This window comes from Trichechus manatus, unplaced genomic scaffold, assembly GCF_000243295.1.
Source record: "Trichechus manatus latirostris isolate Lorelei unplaced genomic scaffold, TriManLat1.0 scaffold00030, whole genome shotgun sequence".
Classification (NCBI taxonomy): domain Eukaryota; kingdom Metazoa; phylum Chordata; class Mammalia; order Sirenia; family Trichechidae; genus Trichechus; species Trichechus manatus.
This window is the reverse complement of record NW_004443966.1, coordinates 11,221,650-11,240,967: the sequence shown is the minus strand read 5'-3', so window position 1 is coordinate 11,240,967 and position 19,318 is coordinate 11,221,650. Positions and strand designations below refer to the sequence as shown.

Below are 19,318 nucleotides of genomic sequence, written 5' to 3'. Positions count from 1 at the left end.
ATATTTAAAAAAGTTGTAAAAATCTGAAGCAGTCACCAGTGTTTTCTTGACCCTTTGAGAGTAGATGCCCCATCACCCCCAAATAGAGTGTTATTTTTACCAACAAGTACATTCTCCTGCATCAGCCATCTCCTGCATATAACCATGAAAATCAGGAAATTTACATCGATACATTACTGCCATCCTAATCCTCAGACCACCTTCAAATTTTGCCAATTATTATAATAATGTTCTTTATAGCAAAAGGATCCACTTCCAAATCAGTGTTATTTTTAGTTTCACACCTCTTTAGACTCTTTCCCTCTCGTACATTTCCTCAGTTTTTTTCTCCATTTTCTTGACCTTTGAAACGTTTGAAAATTATCCTTAACATTGTAGAATGGTCTATATTTTAGGTTTGTCTGAGTTTCCTCATAATAGAAACAGGCCATGTATTTTTGGCAGGAAGATCACAGAAGTAATGGCGTGTTCCTCCCATTGCATCCCTTTCAGGTGGTGGACTATTTCAGTTTGTCCTGTTATTGATAAGGATGTTCACTTGGAACACTTGGCTCAGGTGGTGTCTATTAGGCTTCTCTCCTGTAAAGTTACTTTCATTTGTAATTAGGTATTTTGTTGGTGTGCTTTAAAACTATGTAAGATCCCATTCCTCATCAGACTTGCAATTTATTCATTTATTTGTTTAATATCTGTATGGGCTCATGGCTTCCTGTTTTATTCAGTGAATTGTAAACTGTTATATCATTTAGTGTGATACATTTTCCTCCTCACCTGCTTTGGCTCCGAATACCACACGAGGCCACCCTTCTGTAGGGAGTCTCCTGTCACATTTCTTAGGCTCTGACTCCCTCAGAGCCCTAGCCATCCCTCCCTTCCTCCTGACTGGGGCTCTGCCACCCTCTTCCGGGCCAGTACCACTCCACGCCCCCCAATTATATCGGCTTTCTTTGCTCTGCCCTGCCCAACAGCTTTAGCGCTGAATTGTTCAGGAAGGGGAAGAGTAGGTTTTGTTTCTGTTTTTGTTTTTTAGCATTTTAAATGCCGTTTTTTCCTCCTGTAGTTACTTTTATTGTTTTTTTTTAATAGGAGGAGGGAAGGAAGGATTGTTGCATTTAACCTTATGTCCAGTTGACACAGTTGTTATGATCTTTATTTATTAGTTTGTATATAATTATTTCAGAACCTGAACACTTGTTCTGAGGATAGTTAGATAAATGAGGGTAATTTTATGTTTAACTCGGATAAAATATACTCTGCAGAGCCTGAGAAATGATATGGTAAGCTTTGCTAGGGTTTACATATTATAAAGTTATGTAAACGAAGAGTTAAGGTAGCTTAAGCCCTTTTGAGAACAACAAATTTATATTGGTACCATCGTAATGATCAGCTTTGCCGGTTTGGAGAAAGCATTAACGCCGTATCCCTTCACAGTGCAGCAGAGACCGAGAGATGATGGACTGATGGACTTAGCAATGAATGACTATGATTTTCATTCTGGAAAGAGGTTGCATATGATAGATTTGGAAATCCAAGAGGCATTTTTGTGTTTCATGGCCTCTATTTTAAAAGGTTATAGATCGTACTTAAGGCCAATAACACAAGCCCCATCCGAGACAGCCACAGATGCAACCTCACTTTTTGCCCTACAAGGTGAGTGATTGCAATAGTTTTACAGCTTTCCTATTATTGAGCTTAACCTCATGATGATTTGATTACTCTGAGTTAATAGCTCACATTTATCAAAATATGTACCTATTTCGAGGGTATATGAATACCAGCTCTGTTGGTAGTCCATTTCCATAGGATTCATTTTCTCTCAGGTACATTGAATATCATCCCATTAGCAAAATATGCCAAAGAAACTACATATTTGAAAGGTACAGAGCCTCCTGACCATGTACCCCTGTATTCTGATGTGTGCTGAGATTAGCTGTGTTGAGATATTGATGCTGTCAGCTTTCCAGGCAGCCACGCAATGTTGATGACGTGGAGGAGCCCCTGGGATGGTCAAATCCAGGCTTGAGCAGTCCCATTTGTTTTACTTCAGTAAGCTTTACAAATATCTTCTGTAAGAGTCGTGAAGTAAAAAAAGTTGAGAAGTTCTGGGGTGCAGTTAGTGTTGTAGTATTTACTCTCTCCTGTAATATATGACATTTGAAAGAGGAATTCATTTAATAAGGATTTATTGAGTGGTCCCAAATGCTAGGCATTGGGTATATAGTGGTGTGCAAAAGAGGCATTTCCTTCATGGAGCTTACAGAGGATAAAGAATTAGAAAATAATAGGAGTGATCACAGAAGGCTTTTGTAAGGAAGTAACATCTGAGCCATAATCTAAAGGGTGAATAGAAGTTAGCCAGGCAAAGGGAAAGAACAGGAGTGTTTTAGGCAGAGAGAACAGTTGATGCAAAGTCCCTGAGACTGGAAAGAGCTTGAGTTAATGGGCCCACAGGAAGGCCAGTGCAGTGTAACTTGAATATAATGATCAAGGTGTAGGGGGAATCCAGGAAGTAAACTTTACTCTGTTTCCAGTAAGTAAGGCACAAATATAATGAATACTAGAGGGAATGTTACTGCTACTTTGAAAAGACTGTATACGTAAAGAGAGAGAGATAGAACTATATATGTAAAGAGAGAGAGAGACAGAGTGAACGTGTGCATACACAGCACAGAAAGCATTTGTGGGGGATAGAAATTTTCTAAATGCTTTCAAATTTACTAGTTTGTGTGTAATCTTCAAGGTAGCATGGGGGCAGTGGATACAATTCTGGGTAAGGATTTGAGAGATCTAGGTTCAAGTTCCTTCCCTATTGCTATCTTTTCAGGTCATTTCCCCTCTCAAGGATCTTTCTTTTTCTGCAAAATGGCAGCGGTATGGAGAGTACAGAGGACATGGTTAATCAGGTTCCTTCTAGCTCAAAAATTCTTTGACTCTGAATTCTATTACATATTCTGACGTTGTGTATTTATGTTGAACAGCTTTCTTAAGAAGCCGGGATCGGTCACATCAAAAATTCTATAACATGATGACAAAAACACAGATGTTTATTCGCTTCATTGAGGAATGTTCTTTTGTCAGTGATAAAGACGCAAGCCTGGCATTTTTTGATGATTGTGTAGATAAAGTAAGTAAAAGTATGTTTCCAATTCCCTACCTTATTTTGTGTGACTGCAATAAATGTTATGAGTTAAACAGTTTGCACTTATCACTTTTACCAGCTTATATGAAAATCTAACTTCATTCAATTTTACCATTGACCCCTTTGGTGGCCTGCTAGAAATTATAGAGTACAACCTTTTGTAAGTACCTTGCAGGATTTTACTAAATCATGAGTTTTAGCAATCAAGCCCTTAACCTTACTTGTCCATTTATAAGCAGACTGTTGGTTTTTTTCCAAGCCTGTGAACCTCCAACTTGAGCATCCTTAATTTTCTCCTCCTCTTTTTGTTTGAGGTGAATGGTCATATACTGACAGTAAGTGTAACACATAAGAGGTATTTCACTTGGATATTTCTATAATTTGAGAGTGAGTTTGTAGCATAAATTAAATTAATTAATTCTATTATTTTAATTTCACATATTAAACCTCTGTCTCGCTGTCAGTCTTAATGCCATTAGGTAAGGCAGAGCAGAGGTGGTATCCATGTTGAGAGGACCTGGAAGCAGCTACACTCCAACAGTAATATGCACAGATTTTGGCTTCTAAATACCCTTCTCTACTAAAAGGAATCAGGGCTCCTTGGAGAAATGGTTGGTTCCAGCTCTAGGGCAAGGAAGGCGCAAGATGAGCTCCCGTTATATATTTATGTTGAAAAGTTTCTTAAGAAGCTGGGATTGGTTACGTCAAAAATTCTATAACATGATGACCAAAACACAAACGTTTCTTTGCTTCATTGTTCCTAAACACAACACACACACACACACACACACACACACACACACACACACACACACACACACACACACACACACACACACACACACACACTCTTGCACATGCACGCCAGTTTAAATGAAATAGGAAACCACAAGTCTGCACAGATATCAATCATTTGAAAGTCTGATAAAAAGCAGGATCTTACATAGTTTCAAAGTACCTCCCTACAAAATATGCATTAATTACAAAGGAGGAGAGAGTAAATTTGTAGTGGAAAAGCCTGGCAGACATCATCTTAATCAGGTGATCAAAGTAAACATCATCAATAATCGTGTGCCACTTAATAGGCTGCAGTGAGAACCAGCTTCAGTTCTGTGATATTCTTGCCAAAGATGCATAGCCTGTACCTGATCTGAAGGAAATATCAGACAGACCCAAATTAAGTGACATTCTACAAAATAGCTGTTCCATAATCTGCAGAAGTGTCAAGGTCAGGAAAATAAAGGAAAAACTGAGATGCTGTTCCAGAGAGAAGGAAGCTAAAGAGACTTGACAACCAAATAGCAATGCATGATTCCTAACCGGATCTTTTTGCTGTATACAGCATTATTAGAATAATAAGCAGAACTTGAGTGTGGTCTGAGGATTCAATAATAGTAATACACCAGTGTATTTCTAGATTTTTGTGTTCTATTGTGGTTATGTAGGAGAATGTCCTTGTCTGTAGGAAGTACACACTCAAATATTCAGGGGTGAAGGGACATCAGCAACTTACTATCGAAAGATTGAGGGGAAAAATTATTTCTTCTGTATTTGAAAGTTTTATGTAAATTTGTGATTATTAAGAATATATACATATACATATGTATACACAGAGAGTGTGTGTGTATGTGTATTGATGATTTCATGCCCATCCCATACAATATAAAATTGTAAGGTTATTTAAAGGAGTCCATAGTCACTTTCAAATTTATATGACTGTGAAAGAAAATCAGTGATTTTTTTTTCACAACAGCTAAAATATAACCCATCCTTCAGTATTCAGAAATTGGCTCAGTTCTGTGTTTGACATGAAAATATCCTTTATTGATTATTAATTAAGCACCAAATGTGTCTTATAAAAATGAAAAGTGATTCTCACTGTGTGTGGTATAGTAGGAAAAACTCCACTGGGAACCAGGCGAACTTTAATCCCAGCTCTAATACTTACAACTTTAGTCAAGTCATTTAGTCTTTCTGAGTTGTTTTCTTATCTGTGTTTTTAAAAAGTTGTGAAGGGAGATAATTATAACTATAAATCTCACAGTGTTAGTTGTATAAACTAAAAGGTGAAAAATATTATGACTGTTTTTATGTTCTGCTGAATTTTCTTTGAGTTTATAGTTTAGTAGTTTATTTGGTTTTATCATTTCATGACATAGAAATGTTCAGCTTTTGAATGACTTACACAGCAGGAACGAGCTCAGAGCCTTGTGTGGGCACCTATCTTTTCCTTCAATTTAGAACACTTGATGGGTGATTGATGGGGAAAGATACTGTTTGGGTGTTCATAGGGAGTTAACAAGCCAAGGTGCCCAGAAATATCAGTGCTAGTCCTTGAAATGCTTTGAAATAGAGAAAAGGTGGATACATGCCAAGCATTTACCTGCTTAGAACTTGTTCATTTTCCCATACAAGCACTTCCATAAATGGTAATTAGCTATAATTCAAATATTGCAGGAATACGGTGTTGTGCTGTAAGTATGGTTTTGGATTTTTTGTTGTTTTGGAGGGGTGAGGTGATACTCTAACCTTCTTTTAGAACATTTTTAAAAAATCAAATAATGTACAAATAGGAAATGTACCTTTGAAGTGTACAGTTTGATTAGTTTTGACAAATACATTCCTCCCAGAATGCATAGCCTATATCTAGTCTCAGGGAAATATCACCTAACCATAACTCCAAAGTATAGAACATTGTCATCAATCCAGAAAGGATATTTTTAGGGGGAAATTCGTTTTCTATGTTTTGAACAACCTATTTACAAATGGGCTTATAGAACTTTGCCTTTTAAGTTGAGCTCTGCCTATCTAGAACTTTAAAATCCTGTTCATTTTGAAAAGTATATAATGTTATAGCTCCTTGACAGTTTTTTCTTCATTACAACATTGTACCAACAGCTTGTTAAATATTGGCAATAAATTACAAGAAAATTTCTCTAAATCCTTCTTTATAGGAATAGTTGTGTTGGTTTTTTGTATATAAAAATTATCTTTCTGGCTAGCATGATGCACTTTGAATGGTTTCCCATAGTGGTGCAGGGATTCCACTGGTCATACATCCATACTCACAGTTTCCTTTGTGAACAGTGGCTTACATTTGTGTAATGATTGTTTCTGTTCCAAGCTGACTGAATCATAAGGGATTCAGTTAGTGATTCCAATTAGTGACCAGGGTTTTGTTAGTAGCATGCTTTAGCCAATGAATTTATTAATCCACGTGGGAACACTGAATTCATTGAGGAATTCAGTTAAGAGCACAGAAGAAAGAAATTTGTACTTTCCCTTTGATTTTCAACTCATTTTATGTATCTTGTTCACAAGCTTGTGTTTCAGCTGAGAACTCATGTTGTAGTATCATGTAGTTTAAAAACTTAATATTGTAAGATGTAGAAGACTGGTCATTTTGCTAGATACCTAGGGCAGGCAGCATGTCCAGGAGGCTGTTTTAGTACTAATTGTTAATATATTGTCAGGAGTTTCTGAGAGCAGGTCACCTGCTGTTCACCTGATGGGAGTCAGTGCAGGAAATGGTTGGAATAATTGCTTAAAGAATATAAATTCTGAGAACTCTCTAACAAGAAACAGTTCCATTACATATAAAATCATTGTTTCTAGGTAGACTGTTTTCCTAAAATACATTAATTTGCCAATTCAAATTCTGGATCCAGCAAAAGATCATTTATGTATTATCTTTATAATATATATAAAAGATTTTAATATTATATTTAAATATTTTAATAATTACTCAGAAAAAAGAACAAAATTCACTTGAATATAGTTACTTGTATTTGGTTTATTGGAAGTCACTGGGTGGTGCAAATGATTAACACTCTCAGCTGCCAACTGAAAGATGGTTGGTTCAAATCCACCCACAGATGCCTCAGAAGAAAGGCCTATCTATTTTGAAAAATCGGCCATTGAAAACCCTGTGGAGCACAGTTTTACTTTGATACACATGGGGTCGCCATGAGTCAGTAGACTCCACGTCAACTGGTTATTTGTTTTATTGTAATTCAAAGGACTCTTTTGTTAAAAAATACAAAATGTAAGAAGATACAAAATATATTTTAATAAATAGCTTTCATATATAATTGGAGTAGAGGTTAATTGTATCCCTAGTGTTATTAAACAGAACTCACTGAAATAATAAATCTACAACGCTATTACTACTTCTCGTGTTTTAATACCACAATTTAAGTGTGCTCAGCACAGAAAATCAGTGTTTGCTTTTAGTCTACAGATTTTTTTTTCCCCTTCTGAATTTTATTTATTTTGTTGTTGTTGTTGAGGATATACACAACAAAACATACCCAACTCAGCATTTTCTACCTGTACAATTTAGTGACATTGATAGCATTCTTCAAGCTGTGCCGCCATTCTCACCCTCCTTCTCTCAGTTGCTCCTCCCTCGTTAACATAAACTCGCCACCCTCCATGGTTCCTGTCTAATCTTTCCAGCTGCTGATGTCAGTTTGATCCCTATAGGTAGTTCTTAAAAGAACGTAATGCTGAAGGCAGACCTTTTTTTTTTTTTCCCCCTACTAATTAAGCTAAACTATTGCTTGTTTTAAGATGACTTCAGGAGTTAGTGTTCAGTCGTGGAGCCCTGGTGGTGCAGTGGTTAAGAGCTCAGCTGCTAACCAAACGGTCGGCAGTTCTACTCAACCAGCTGCTCCTTGGAAACCCTATGGGACAGTTCTACTCTGTCTTGTCGGGTCGCTGTGACTCAGTTGACTTGAGGGCAATGGGTTTGGTTTTTTGGTTTTGTATTGTTCAGTTTTAACATTTCTTCAGGGAATATTTTTGGTTTAAGGTTTAAAGATTATATCAGGCAATAGTTTAAGGGATTCATCCACCCTCCATGGCTCCAGAAAGTCTAGAGTCTGAGAATTTGAAATTCTCTTCTGCATTTTCCCAGACATTTTCCTCTTTTGATCTGAGCATATCCAAACGGAAACATTTGACTGACTTTAAAAAGCTGGAGTGAGTAATGCTGAATAGGAATAAGAGAAACAATATGTTAGAATTATTTGAGTTTCACTTACGACTAATTTCAGAACCATGTGTTTTTTGTTATTCCTGTGATGATATTTTAAATCCTTACAGTCTGTTCCTGTAGGTTGGTACTTAACTCAGGGCAGTTTTGTGTAACAAATATTCTGGTAAGATTTTTCTTAGTCTACCAAGCATCCCTTTGCAGTGTTTTCTGAGCACATTAATGTCTTGTGAAAAAATATGAAGAGAATATGAAAACTATTTTAATTTTGTCCTGCTGTGGGTGTTGGATTTCTTTTTCTCCCAACAGAGACAGATGTCACTGTGCTTTCCAAAAGACTGAAATGTCCAACTGATAAATGTAGGGTTTACTGTGTGGCTATTTTATAACGTTGAAATGAGATTTTATTGGTATGTAAGTTAAAAGAAATATCTTTTACCAAGGTACTGAATCTACAGTTCAAAATGTTTATATCTTAATAGACTTTAGAATACCGAGAATTCGGGCAATTGTCCTGGAACCCAGGCTTTTTCTGTGAGAACCAAGTAACTAGAGAGTCGGAAATAGGCACAGATCTGGAGAGGAAGAAGCTGTTTTTTTAAAAAAAAAAAAAAGGAGAAGCTAGTAACTACATACACACGTGCACACACACATACATACAATTTGAAGAGCATCAGGCACTCATAGACAAGCAGTCCTTCTACAATGTTCCATCATGGAGACAGGAGGTTTCCAGCTAATTTGAGTATCTGTTTTGACCTTTTTATTCTGATCCATCTCTTTTATTTAGTTGTCATTGCTGCCCATAATAATTTATTAACTCATTTCATCTGCATAAAAAATGTTCATGGGTATCGAGCATCACGTTTGTTCTTGGGTTGCCCATGGACTCCATCCATATCCTATAGGGATAGCTATGATTTTAAGTTATCATTGGCATGTTTCTGTTTTTATTGAAAGTTAAAATTTTTAGTGCTTTTATTAATTTACTAAAATAACAGGAAGTTTAGAAAATAAAAGGGAGGAAAAAATTCTATAAGCTCAGTTCCCCAATGTCCTTTTTTACATTTACTTCCAGTGTTTATTTACATAGTTGTAATATAGCTTCCTATTTTTTAAGATATAACCAGAGCTTATAAACATTTTTAATATTGCTGACCAGTATTTTTAAAAGTAAATTTTCATTTTTACCATAGTAAAACATGACAATTTTTAAAGTTAACTAATTTTGTAAAAATTATGTCCCACCCCTGTTTTTACTCCCCAGGGGTAATCTCTTTCAGCTGTGTCTTCAATCAGTTACCTTAAGATTTCTAAATAGCTTGTTTATATTGCTGTTTATTGTTTTATATATTATCTGTTGATGTCATATCTACCACCACCACCACCACAATTCTCCCAATGTAGTTGTAACATAAGTTTTGGTCAAATAATTGTTCAGTGTTAATATTATTATTACTTCTTATATAATCACAACTGGACCATATAGTATTCTGTAATTTTTCTTTCATGTATGGATTTTTGCTTTCCTTGAAGTTAATAATTGCTGTATTTTTTATGTGTCTATTATTAACTCATTTCCAAATTCTTCTACAGAAATTGAAAACCTCTCAATTTTTCCAGCACATCAAGTAATCTGTCCATTGATTTTTTTTCTTTTTTTTGCTGGAGATTTCCCTCCTCTTGCTCCAGTCTGAAATGACTGCGCTCTAGTCTGTTTTCCTGGGGTTTTCCTTCACCATCATTTTGGGAATTATATTGGCCTCTATCCTGAGTTTGATCGCCTTTTCTGGCTTCAGTAACTTCTTTCTCAGTTTATTTCCTTGTTATGGTCTAGCATATCTTCCAGTAGCTTAGTGAGAAAGGGTACACAGGAGATACATTTTGACACCCTGCTTGTCTGAAATTTCTTCTCCTCTATGCTGATTGCTAATTTGGTTAAGTATAAAATTTTGAAGTCATTGTTGCATTATCTCCTAATGTCTGGTGTTGTTGTTAAGTCCGAAACCATCTTGATTTCTGATCTTTTATGCCCGATCTCTTTTTTTTTTTTTTCTTTCCTCACTGGAAGCCTTTTGGATCCCCATTGTTTGGAAATTTCATAAGGATATGCCTGATGTAGGCTTTTCTTCATTGAGTTGGATACTTGGTGGGCCATTTTAATCTGTAGATACATTTCCTTCAATTTGGGGGAATTTTCTTGTATTTTTTTCTTTGTTTAATTTTCTTTCCTCCATTTCTCTAGTATCTTTTTCTGAAACATCTCTGTTATCTGGATATTGGCCCTCCTGACCTGATCTTCTAATTTTCTTTTTTCCTCCCATTTTTCTCTTTGTTCTTTAGTTCTACTTTTCAGGAAACTTCTTCAATTTTATTTTACAACTCATATACTATATATAATATGTATTTGTAACTTTCATAAACTCTTTTTTCTTCTCTGAATGCTCCTTTTTAATAGCATCTTGTTCGTGTTTCATGGATGTAGACATATTTATTTTATTCCCTACATTGTCTCTGCTTCTGAGTACCTTTTTATATCAGTTTATTTTGTTGTTTTTCAAGTTAACAATTTTCAATAGTGAGGCTCTCTGGAGCTCTTTCTGGGCAACTAGGGCTTGGGACTTCCTTAGGTGTTGGACTGATGATCATAAAGGAGCTCAGCTATTTCGTTAGAGTACCTGTTTGATTAACATCAGTAAGTCTTTTCTTTTAGGCTGGTTAGTTCTCCTAAGATGTATCCCCAAGTTTCTAGCCTGGGGAGCATAAACTTAACTGCTAGTATTCTCAGAGCTGAGTGGAAGAAGGTAACAGGGGTTTTCTCCTTGTTATAACACATAGGCTTTTACTTACTTCATCTGTTTTCAGTAACCTCCCTCATCTCTCCCTGCACTACCTGGTGTCCTCAAGTCTAGAGTCCCTCTGGTTCACTCGGAACGTTTACCTCTACTCTTTTGCCATGGTTGTGGAGCATTGTAGCCTAACTGAAGCCCTGGTGGTGCAGTGGTTAAGAGCTTGGCTGCTAACCAAAAGGTCGGCAGTTGGAATCCACCAGCCACTCCTTGGAAATCTACTCTGTCCTGTAGGGTTGCTATGAGTCACAATCGACTCGGTGGCAACAGATTTGGTTGGTTTTAGTGGCCTAACTATATTGGGTTGGGCTAGGGATCTGGGAGTCCTTAACTGCAAGCTTTTAAACAACCCTTCTGCTTCAACCCCACCCGCATTCGCATCTTTAAAGGCCTCTAGCACTTCCTATCCCTGACCTTTCTGGGATTCTACAGAACAAAATGGTTTGCTTTTTGGCTTCTTTCTTCTACTCCCATCCCAGTACTAGATACGTTGCTTTCAGCATTCATAGGTCACATAAATCTACTTCATAGCTTCTAAATGTTTTGAACTCTAGCTCTACTCTTACCCCATCTCCAGTTCAGTTTGTCTTTGTAGATTTTTTCTCAATCCTCCTAGTTGCATTTTGGTAGGATTTCAGAAGGGGTTGTTCTGTTTAATTCATCTTGTTCAACCAAAAATCTACATAATCTTTACCTTTTTCATTTTTAATGACTGCATATTTCATCCGGTGAATTTATCATATTCATTTACCTATATTTTTATTTGTATGTGACCCTCAATTTATTTCTGTTACAATCCTGAAATAAACATCTTTTTACTGATAGCTTTTTTATACGTTATTTCCTTAGAACAAGAATAAGGTCGAAATGTTTAAACACATTCTTGCTTTCTGAAGAGGCTGTCCGATTTTGAGTACCAGCAGGGCATGAGATTTTACTCTGTCATTGCTAGTGTCACTATATGAAGATCCTTTTGAGAGGTTAAAAAAAAAAAAATCCCTTCTTTTATAGTGATTAAATTTTAAATATCCTTAGCAGAATTAAAACAATAAGTGATTGTTCTAAAAGTAATATATTCTACCTTGATTATCAAATTTTTATTTTGAGCATTTATTGCTTTCGTAATTAAAAAAAAAAAAGTATACTATTCATTATTTTTCATTGGAAATTAAGAAGAAAATTAATCACTGGTAATACCATTACCAAGAGCTAACATTCTGATAATTGAGTATGTGTGCGAGAGAAAGAGAAAGCACACATGCACACAAATGCACCTATATAAAATACATACTCACCCTTTTTTTAAAAAAAAGTTAAGAATTGTACTATGTGTATCATTTGGTAGCCTAATTTTTTTCCATTTATCATTATTTTATGAATAGTTTCTCTTGTCATTAAATATAATTATGAAACATGATTTAATTGTTGCATAGTTCACTGGATGGATATATCATTAAAACATTCTTTAATTCTGGAGATTACAGCACGTAATGCTGTGAAATTATAATCAACAATTTATGTAAGAAGATTGTGAATGTACCAGTTTTTTTTTTAAGAGTTAAAAACATTAAAAAACTTATTCCTGTCTTTTTTTGGTACACTTTGCTCTGCCTTTTGGTCTTTAATCCAAAAAAAAAAAAAAACCAACCCCATTGCCGTTGAGTCAATTTCAACTCACAGTGACCCTATAAGACAGAGTAGAACTGCCCCATAGTATTTCTAAGGAGCGACTGGTGGATTTGAACTTTGCTGACCTTTTGGTTAGTAGCCAAGCTCTTTAACTACTGCACCACCGGGGCTCCTGGTCTTTAATAGTCCTGCAGCAAATGAAAATATATAACCTAAAAAGTATATTATGTGAAAAATCAATAGTTATTATATTATATTCTTTCATACTTAAATTTTAGTGTTTTTCTTTCTTTTATACTAGTTAATATGCATTATAATTATTAAGTAATATGTGCAATAAATCCATACAAAAATCCCTCTTGGAGCTAAATTTGTTATGAAATGCTGAATTATTTTATTCTAGGTAGATATTATACCGTACGTTATGTAATAGCCCAGTAGGGTCTGGTATAGTTACCCATAATCAAGCACATTAATATTTTTGTAGCAAAACATGCAAATGTTCACACTAAGTGGGATAAATAAAAACCATAAGCAGCTTCCTGTCAGTTTAATTCAGGTTTTGCTGTCAGGTGAGTTATGGAGAGGTTTTCAATTTCTAGGACTTCATGGATTTTAAAATTGTGTCTAAAAGATTATGAAGCAATAGTAAATCTGGCAACCAATATTCCTGATTATTATTTTGAAAGTTTCCTAAATCTTTATCTTCAAGATTTAACTTATTAATAATTCTTGTTCTCTCACCTACTCCTGACTGGTATATGATATTAACTCTTTCTAAACTAATAAAGTTCTGTGGATTGTTCTTTGTCATATGTGTGACATCTGTTTTTGTTATTAATGTCAATATTGTCTTCTGTAGTTTATGGGCTCCTGTGGGACAGTTTAAGCTCTATGAAGCTTTCAGTTTTTTGTGAATATTATCTTGCCGTACAGTACCTAGGGAAAATTAGTACTTCTGAAGTGCTTTTCAATACTGATGTGACTAAAATTTAACTGAAATGCATTTCTGCATACACTGGCATTCTGTATACACTGATTTAAATACTGATTTAGAATAAATAAAAATAAAAATATAGAGCTCACTATTCCCAACACACATACACGCGTGCTTTTTTTTTTTTTGTTATTTCTAGAATAAGTAATACATTCTCTTAATTCAGAATGCAAAACAATATAAAAGGTATACGTGGCGAAATCTGGGTCTTATCCTGTGTCTGTCCATCCCTTTTCTTCCCCCTTCTCTAAATAGGTAATTACTTTTCTTAGTATCCTAGTATTTCTTTATAGAAATTAAAGCAAAAATGAGTTATGTTCTTATCTTTCCCTTTTTCTTACTCAGAAGGTAGTATGCGATATGTAATATTGCGTACCTTGCTATTTTCACTTATCTTGGAGATCTTTCTGTAGTGTTACATAGAGAACTTGTTCATTCTTTTTTTTTTTTTTTTTTTTTTTTTTTTTAAGGTAGCTCTTTAGTATTCAGTTGTATAAATGTTTATTTAACCATTTCCTTACGGATGAACAGTTGGCTAACCATTGTATTTTTTTAATGTATGTTTTTGAAAACTTCTTCAGGTAGATATGGACAAGAGTGGTGAAGTGCGACTTATAGAACTGGATGAATCTTTCAAAAGTGAACATACTGTTTTTGTAACACCACCTGAGATCCCCCATCTACCCAATGGTGAAGAACCCCCTTTACAGTACAGGTATTCAAGAGACAGAATGCTTGAGATTGAAAGAAGCAATCCATCATTTGTGACGTAGCTTTCTAAGGACTGTGGTATTTTCAAAAATCTAAACTAAACAAATTGCTAATTTTTAGGTGGTAAGCAAGCTTATCCCACACCCATTATTAAGTTTTGAGGTTTAAACAGAAAAAAAATTGATAATTTTACCTAATACAGATTTGGGAAGCTCTCTAATTATATCCACATAAGTATCTGTCCTCGTAAATGTTGATTAAATTCAGTTAGACATCTCCTCCCAGATGGAACAATTTTATTATACATTTTCTATTTTTGTTTCTCCCTAAAGCTAGTTCCTTCACCCTCATCCACCCCCCACACACACGCACAGACACACACGCACATTGATTTGTGTAACATTGGTTTATAAAAAGGTTTGATTGAATTTAGAGTCAATATTTGTGACCTTGAATTATATAATTTTTTTACTATTAGTTTTTCAATGAGTTTTTATTATAAGTCATGGAAATTCAGAACTATTGGAATTGATCATTGTTAATTTAGGAAATTTGGTCAAGCACTGTGCTAAGTGCTTGGTGTACAGACTTGAATGAGACATTATTCCTGCCTTCAAGTCTAGTGAGGAAGAGAGAGATGTTCTGAGCACATAAGATAATGACAATAGTGGTAAATTTATTATTTAGTTTTTAATACATATTTATTTTTACTTAAAAAATTATTCCTTTTAGATTTTAAATGATAATAATTTGTTTTATTCTCCAATAGTACCTTATTTAAAGATTCTAAAACCATTTCACATCTGTCACTTCATTTTAGTTACAGTTTGTTATTTTCATTGAAAAGGGATTTTTCAGGACATCTTCATTTATGACTTGGATTAAATCCTTCCTTTTACAGAAAAAGTGGTGTTATAGATGTTTGTGGATGTTACAGATGTTTGTGGATGTTGATTAATTCATTGATCACTTGATTCCTGCCCTTACTTTCCACTCATTGATGATGTTTCTCATACCACTTTTTAAAAATCTGTCTTTGTCCCAGATATTTAAAATATTTCTCCTGATTTCTATCTTTCTTCTTTTTTTTTTTTTCTCTGCAAGATTTTGTTTCTTTACCCTCTTTTGTACTTTATACTTCTAAGTCTTCTTTTGGTATGTTTCAGTAATATAGTTTTGTTTTTTCTTTCATGGTTTGGTTTAGACTTTTTTATTTAAATTTCACTTTTAGATTCACCCTTTAATAAGAAAATTACTTAATTTAAAAAGCTTCCATTTTTTAAAGAATCTAGTCTTTTTTTTTTTCTTGAGACTATTGATATAATTTGAGTGTAATCATACTCATCATTAGAAAAACAACTTAATTTACATGCCTTTAATGGGTACAGTGGGCCTTCATAATAAGTCATAATAATGACTTATACACTTACATTGTTTAAAATGGTCAGGCAGCAGGTTTTCATAAGGTACACAAAATGGTCTTATTGTCACACATGTATATACAATGGATTTTTTTAAGGGACATGGTTTTCTTGGACTTCTTTGTGCTGTTTTGTTCGTACTTAACGTTCAATCATTACTAATATTTTCTTATTCTGCTGAATTTGCATACAGTAATCTATAATAGATATAGGCTGCCATATTTTATTATGTTAAATTTCTTATTAGTTAATTAAACTGTTTATATGCTTTTAACAATATTGTAAAGTTTATTGCTCAGCGGCTTCTTTGTTCTTTTCAACGTGCCTTTTTGCTAGATTCTTCTACCTTTTAAATGCCCAGAAGACCTTGCTCTGGCCTTACTTAGGTCTACCTGTCATAGATCTACCCATTCTAATCGTTTCTTCCTCTTCAACCTCTCCAATTTTCAGTCTCATAAGTGAGATCCTGAACCTGCTAGCTAGCCTGATAAACCAGTTCGTGGTAATGTGATAGCTGGTACAGGTGTGCTAAGGTACTACACTTTAAGTTGTTATTTGCCCCTTTTTAAGAGGGATGTTCTACAGTAAATATATTATTTCAATTAATGACCATTTAATTGGAAAGAATACTGATTCGATATGCCCTTTACCAGCTGTCATATTATCTGATATTGTACGTTTACATGAAAACTAATGTTTTAATAGTTTGCTTGCATTACTCTGGAGTTTGATGTCGCAAGTTCAGCAAAATTTAAATGTATGTCACTTTTCTTTTCAAAATATATACTTGAATCAGGATTTGGGTACTACATTTCTAAATATTGTAGTAAAAGCATTAGCATGAATATTTGTTGAGTATGTATCATAGTCTGATGGAGAAAGATAGTCAATATAAATTCTAAGTTAAGAAGTTATTGGAAATAATTTTTCAGTTTATAAGCAGATGATCATCTATCTGTGCTTGAGGAGTTTGTTTTTTTTTTGTTTGTTTGTTTGTTTGTTTTTCTTTTCCTAAACAGCTATAATGGATTTCCAGTTCTTAGGAACAATTTATTTGAAAGACCTGAAGGATTTCTACAAACGCGAAGGAGCAAATTGCCCTCAAAATCAAGTAGTCCTAATAGTCCTTCTCCCATGTTCAGAAGAACAAAACAGGTGCTTGAAAATTTTGCATTCTTCATGTAATCAAATATTTGGACAAAAAGTAAATTTGACTTGCAGCCTCCCTTAATATAATTACCACCCCCAGATATAACTGTTACTGGATTATTGTACTCCCCCAAGGCCCCCTGAAGATAGTGTAGAGTAATCTGATTTCAAGAAATTGTTTCTCTTGTTTTAAAACTTTATATATTGTATAATACAAATTCAGGCAGAGGCTTTAAAATATATTAATTATGCTCATGGCCCATTGCCATCAAGTCGATTCTGACTCATAGCGCCCCTATAGGACATAGTAGAACTGCCCCATAGTACTTCCAAGGAGTGGCCGGTGGATTCCAACTGACGACCTTTTGGTTAGCAGCCGTAGCTCTTAATCGCTGCACCACCAGGGCAAATTTTATTATGGAAACATTATAAAAGCATGTGACTTGTACTTGTTCTGCATTCAACTATGTAAGAATGCCTAAGTGTGTAAATTTATTAATAGGATCCTTGCATTTTTTTCTAGGAAATTAAATCAGCCCATAAAATTGCAAAGAAGTATTCTTCCATCCCTCAGATGTGGTCCAGGTGTCTACTGCGTCACTGTTACGGACTGTGGTTTATTTGTCTCCCAGCTTATGTGAAAGTCTGTCACTCAAAAGTCAGGGCTCTAACAACAGCATATGATGTGCTAAAAAAACTGCAGTCCAAAAAGATGGATCCACCTGATGAGGTAACGATTATTCTTTAAACTGCGTGATTTTATTCTAGATCTGTGTACATAGATGGCTTTGTTTCTGTACACTTTTGAACTTACTGTCTTTCAGGTGTGCTACCGCATTCTGATGCAGCTCTGTGGACAGTATGATCAGCCAGTGCTTGCAGTTCGAGTGCTCTTTGAAATGCAGAAAGCTGGTGTTGACCCCAATGCCATTACTTATGGTTATTATAACAAGGTAATAGTTTGATTTAATGGAGAAACAGTGTGACTTTTGTGATTATACACTCTTAATTTAATGACAGAGATAATCGATGCAAGGTTATTTGCTATTTATTTTGGAGTATCTCAAATATATTTTGTAAGTCAAATAAGTCTTCCTGTTCTATTTTGTGTTATACAGTCTACTTTAATATTCTGTAGTTTGACTCTGAAGCCAATGTATGTTCACTTGTAAAAATTAGTTTACTATCATTTTATTTTGTTGAATGAATAGGCTGTATTGGAAAGCACCTGGCCTTCAAGAAGTCGTAGTGGCTATTTTCTTTGGACAAAAGTAAGAAATGTTGTTTTAGGAGTAGCACAGTTCAAAAGAGCTTTGAGAAAACATGCACACTTATCACAAACAACTCTCTCAGGTAATTAAAGGTTTTAAGAAACGTATGTGTGTGTTTTATTTTATTTTTTTTAATTAATTGACTTTGCATTTTTAGCAATTTTAAATAGTTTCAAAATATTGAATATTTTCTAGTTTTTATTGCCATTAAGTAAATTATAATATAATGTTAGAATAGTCACCAAATTTCACTTCGGTGACTATTCTAATATTATATTATAAAATTACACCAGATTTCTCTATTTTTCTTGTTAAATTATCAACCTTTGGTGGTCTTGTTTTAGTGTCCATTAATAATTCACAATAGGTTTCTTTGTTATAGTTGTATTTTGCTAATTTTTTGGCATTTTTCATGTTCACTATTGTATTACTTGATTATTAGCTTGAGCAGTAAACTTATGCATATTTTTGATACTTCCTTGAGTAGTAAAATGCTATCCAATTGTGTTTTTAAGCAGATGGCAGTGACCTGGATGCTGTTAGTCATGGCAGCGTGGATAGTGGTCATGGGACACACACTGGGGAGCAGGCACCTTTTAACACAGGTTTAATCAAAGTCTATGCTGCTGATGATAGATCCAGTACAGGTTTGTTCATGCTTATATACACATTTATTACAGTACATTTTTAAAACTAGATTTACTCTCCTGTCTTTTAAGTTTTTTCACTTTCAATATGGTGTTTTAAGTGAACTTCACTTTTTTAATTTTATATGTTAGTGTCTTAGTCATCTAGTGCTGCTACAACAGAAATACCACAGGTGGATGGTTTTAACAAAGAGAAGTTTATTTCCTTACAGTAAAGTAGGCTAAAAGTCCAAATTCAGGGTGTCAGCTCCAGGGGAAGGCTTTGTCTTTCTCTCTCGGCCTTCTTATCACTGTTCCCCCGGACTAGGAGCTTCTTGGCGCAGGGACCCTGGTCCAAAGGACACGCTCTGCTCCCGGCACTGCTTTCTTGATGGTATGAGGTCCCCCTGTCTCACTGCTCACTTCTGTCTTTTATATCTCAAGAGATTGCCTCTGGACACAATCCAGTCTTGTAGATCAGGTCCTGCCTTACTAACACAACTGCCACCCATCCTCCCTCATTAACATCA

The 19,318-nt window shown here is 34.8% G+C and overlaps 1 protein-coding gene across 14 annotated transcripts in view; it reads left to right on the top strand.

Annotated features, from left to right (window-relative positions):
- The window catches only part of DENND4A (DENN domain containing 4A), a 121,484-nt gene that overhangs the window by 70,182 nt on the left and 31,984 nt on the right, over positions 1-19,318 (top strand). For 12 of the 14 annotated variants that reach the window (XM_023729729.1, XM_023729733.1, XM_023729727.1 and 9 more), the window contains 8 exons: positions 1,432-1,650; positions 2,979-3,124; positions 14,192-14,325; positions 16,762-16,897; positions 17,415-17,621; positions 17,716-17,844; positions 18,103-18,244; positions 18,678-18,809. In XM_023729729.1, the coding sequence (XP_023585497.1) occupies positions 1,432-1,650; positions 2,979-3,124; positions 14,192-14,325; positions 16,762-16,897; positions 17,415-17,621; positions 17,716-17,844; positions 18,103-18,244; positions 18,678-18,809 (1,245 nt within the window). The remainder of the gene's footprint in view (positions 1-1,431; positions 1,651-2,978; positions 3,125-14,191; positions 14,326-16,761; positions 16,898-17,414; positions 17,622-17,715; positions 17,845-18,102; positions 18,245-18,677; positions 18,810-19,318) is intronic. The other 2 variants (XM_004374673.2, XM_023729734.1) reach the window with 2 other exon arrangements.